At 43.8% G+C, this 3,032-nt stretch overlaps 1 protein-coding gene across 1 annotated transcript; it reads left to right on the forward strand.

Annotated features, from left to right (window-relative positions):
- The first annotated feature begins 217 nt into the window (after positions 1–217).
- On the forward strand, positions 218–2,793 carry LOC143619691 (putative receptor-like protein kinase At5g61350). The gene is given in 2 exon segments (XM_077091564.1): positions 218–380; positions 383–2,793. Coding segments are annotated over 2 exon segments (2,574 nt in total).
- The last annotated feature ends 239 nt before the right edge of the window (positions 2,794–3,032 follow it).

A 3,032-nucleotide genomic window follows, 5' to 3' on the forward strand; every position in this document is an offset into this window, starting at 1 on the left:
TATATAACCACTTGATTAATATTAAATTAACAAAGTTACATGAAACAAAAGTACTCCTTAAGACTAATATAGAGAGTATATTAAACGCACTACAACATTGCACGTCGTTCACATTCCCCCTAAACATGCTTCCAACACCAACATTTCTTTAACTTTCATCATTCAACCCCATACTCTTGTTCTTCCTACTCCCACCACCACCGTCGCCACCGCCACAATGGGAGGTGGACACAAGCTACCAACATCCTCAATCACCTTACTATTAATCATTTTCTACTCTATTTCCATCGATGCAAGTTTCACCCCGCCCGACAACTACCTTATCGACTGCGGATCGCCTCAAAACACCATCCTCGACGACGGACGGACCTTCAAATCCGACCGCAATCCGTTTCCTTCCTGTCCACCGACGAAAACATATTCGCCACCTCAAACTCCCTCCCGGGAAACACATCTCTTCCTTTATACAAAACCGCAAGAATCTTCGATAGCGAATCCGTTTTCAAGTTTCTTGTATTCCAACCGGGGCGTCATTTTGTCCGCCTTTACTTCCACCCCCTCCCCCACCCAGAGTACAACCTGACGTCGGCTGTTTTCACAGTGAAAACAACCAACGGTTTAGTACTCCTGCATGACTTTTCATGCACGGTGAATTCTCATAATTCTCAATTTAAAGAGTACCTTATTAACGTGACGTCCGAAGACTTTTCATTAATTTTTTCCCCATTGAAGAAGTCTTTCGCGTTTGTTAATGCCATCGAGTTTGTTTCGGCCCCAAACGAGCTCGTTCCTGATACCGCAACCGCCATGTCTCCTCCAGGAGTTTTCACTGGAGTGACAGCTTACAACCTTCAAGTTGTGCATAGAGTGAACGTTGGAGGACCAACGGTGACTCCGAAAAATGACACGTTGTCAAGAACTTGGGTGAGTGATAATAATGGATGCATGGTGTTTCCACAAGGGGATAAAGTGGTGTCTGTTGATCCTAGTGTTGTTAATTATCCGGCAGGTGGCGCCACGCCTTTGATTGCGCCGGATCAAGTTTACTCAACCGCGGCTTCCATGGCGGATTCGGGTGTTTCGGTCCCTAATTTTAATCTCACATGGGAGATGAATATTGATCCTGGGTTTAACTACTTGGTCAGGCTACACTTTTGTGATATTGTGAGTGCTAGCTTGAACTCTTTATACTTTAATGTGTATGTTAACGGGTTAATCGGGGTGACGGGGATTGATCTATCGGCTCTCACTTCCGAACTAGCCGTGGCTTACTATAAAGATTTTGTGGTAAACGCGTCGAGCGTCCGAAACGGTGTGATACGGGTCCAGGTTGGACCGTCAGATCTTGAAACCACAACCCCCAACGCCATACTGAATGGGTTGGAGGTCATGAAGATGAGTAACTCTGCTGGGAGTTTAGATGGGGTTTTCTCATCTAGCAGCAACAGTCCTGGTGGGTCCAAGAGAGTTAGTAGGACTGTTGCTGAGATAGCTGGCGTTGCCATTGGAGGTATTATGCTTTTGGTGCTTATCTTTAGCCTTGTTCGAAGGAAGAACAAGGACCGGGGATTTGAGGAAGGCGGAAATAGTTTCACGTCGTGGTTTCTTCCCATTAACGCGAGTTGTAGTAGTTTGTTGTCGAGTAAAAGCAAGAGCAAAAACGGGTACTCGAGTGTTATGTTTTCAAAAGTCGGGTTGGGTCGGTCCTTTGCTTTCAATGAGCTTCGGGACGCAACCAAGAACTTCGATGAAAGTGTGGTGATAGGCGTTGGCGGGTTCGGGAAAGTGTATATAGGCGAGGTAGAACCAGGAAAGAAACTCGCTATAAAACGAGGAAACCCGAAGTCATCACAAGGAATCAATGAATTCCAAACCGAAATCGAGTTACTATCCAAGCTTCGACACCGTCATCTCGTGTCATTAATCGGCTATTGTGATGAGAACAATGAAATGATCCTCGTTTACGAGTACATGGCGAACGGCCCCCTTCGTGACCACCTTTACGGATCCAAACCCGCCCTCCCTTTATTATCATGGCGACAACGCCTGGAGATCAGCATTGGTGCAGCCCGTGGGCTGCATTACCTGCATACCGGCGGATTATCACAGGGGATAATCCACCGGGATGTCAAAACCACAAACATTCTTCTAGATGACAATTTTGTCGCCAAGGTGTCTGACTTCGGGCTGTCGAAAACCGGGCCCACGTTGGACCAAACACACGTCAGCACCGCGGTCAAGGGTAGTTTCGGGTATCTTGATCCAGAATATTTCCGAAGGCAACAATTAACTGATAAATCCGACGTTTATTCATTTGGTGTCGTTCTTTTCGAGATATTATGTGCTAGACCGGCTCTCGATCCTTCATTACCGAGAGAACAAGTGAATTTAGCCGAATGGGCAATGCACAAACAAAGAAAGGGTATTATTGATACAATTGCGGATCCTAAAATCGCGAAAAACATAAGCTCGGAATCGTTGGCTAAATATGTCGAAGCAGCAGAGAAGTGTTTAGCGGAGTATGGAGTTGATAGGCCTTCAATGGGAGATGTGTTATGGAACTTGGAGTTTGCTTTGCAACTTCAAGATGCATCTTTGCAGCTTGATCCGCCTCAAGAAGATGATGATAATTGTAAGGGCAAGAAGACTAAGATGGTGGATTTTGAAAATGTGAAGAAGGATGAGAAGAAGATGAATAATGAGAGTGATGTTAGTATTCTTAAAAATGATGATTCGGGTGTGGTAATGGGCTCTCCTTTGTTCTCCAAGATGAAAGATATTGAAGGAAGATGAACCAAGATTCAATCTTTTGTTGTTTAATATTGTTTGATTAAATTGTGTTTTTTTTTAAATTTTGTTTACAGTGTTGATGAATTCTAATTCTAATTGTCATAAGGATTCTGAACAGTTTCTGCTAATTTGTTCTCTAATAAGTTTAAATTCTGATGCACATATTTGAATCTTGGCCTCGTGTTACAGTAATTATCGAATATCGAAAGGTCAATAGGATAATTCTAAGTGAATACCAAAAA

Source organism: Bidens hawaiensis, unplaced genomic scaffold, assembly GCF_021521415.1.
Source record: "Bidens hawaiensis isolate Kalapana, Puna unplaced genomic scaffold, B.hawaiensis_p1.1 tig00002477_1, whole genome shotgun sequence".
Classification (NCBI taxonomy): Eukaryota; Viridiplantae; Streptophyta; class Magnoliopsida; order Asterales; family Asteraceae; genus Bidens; species Bidens hawaiensis.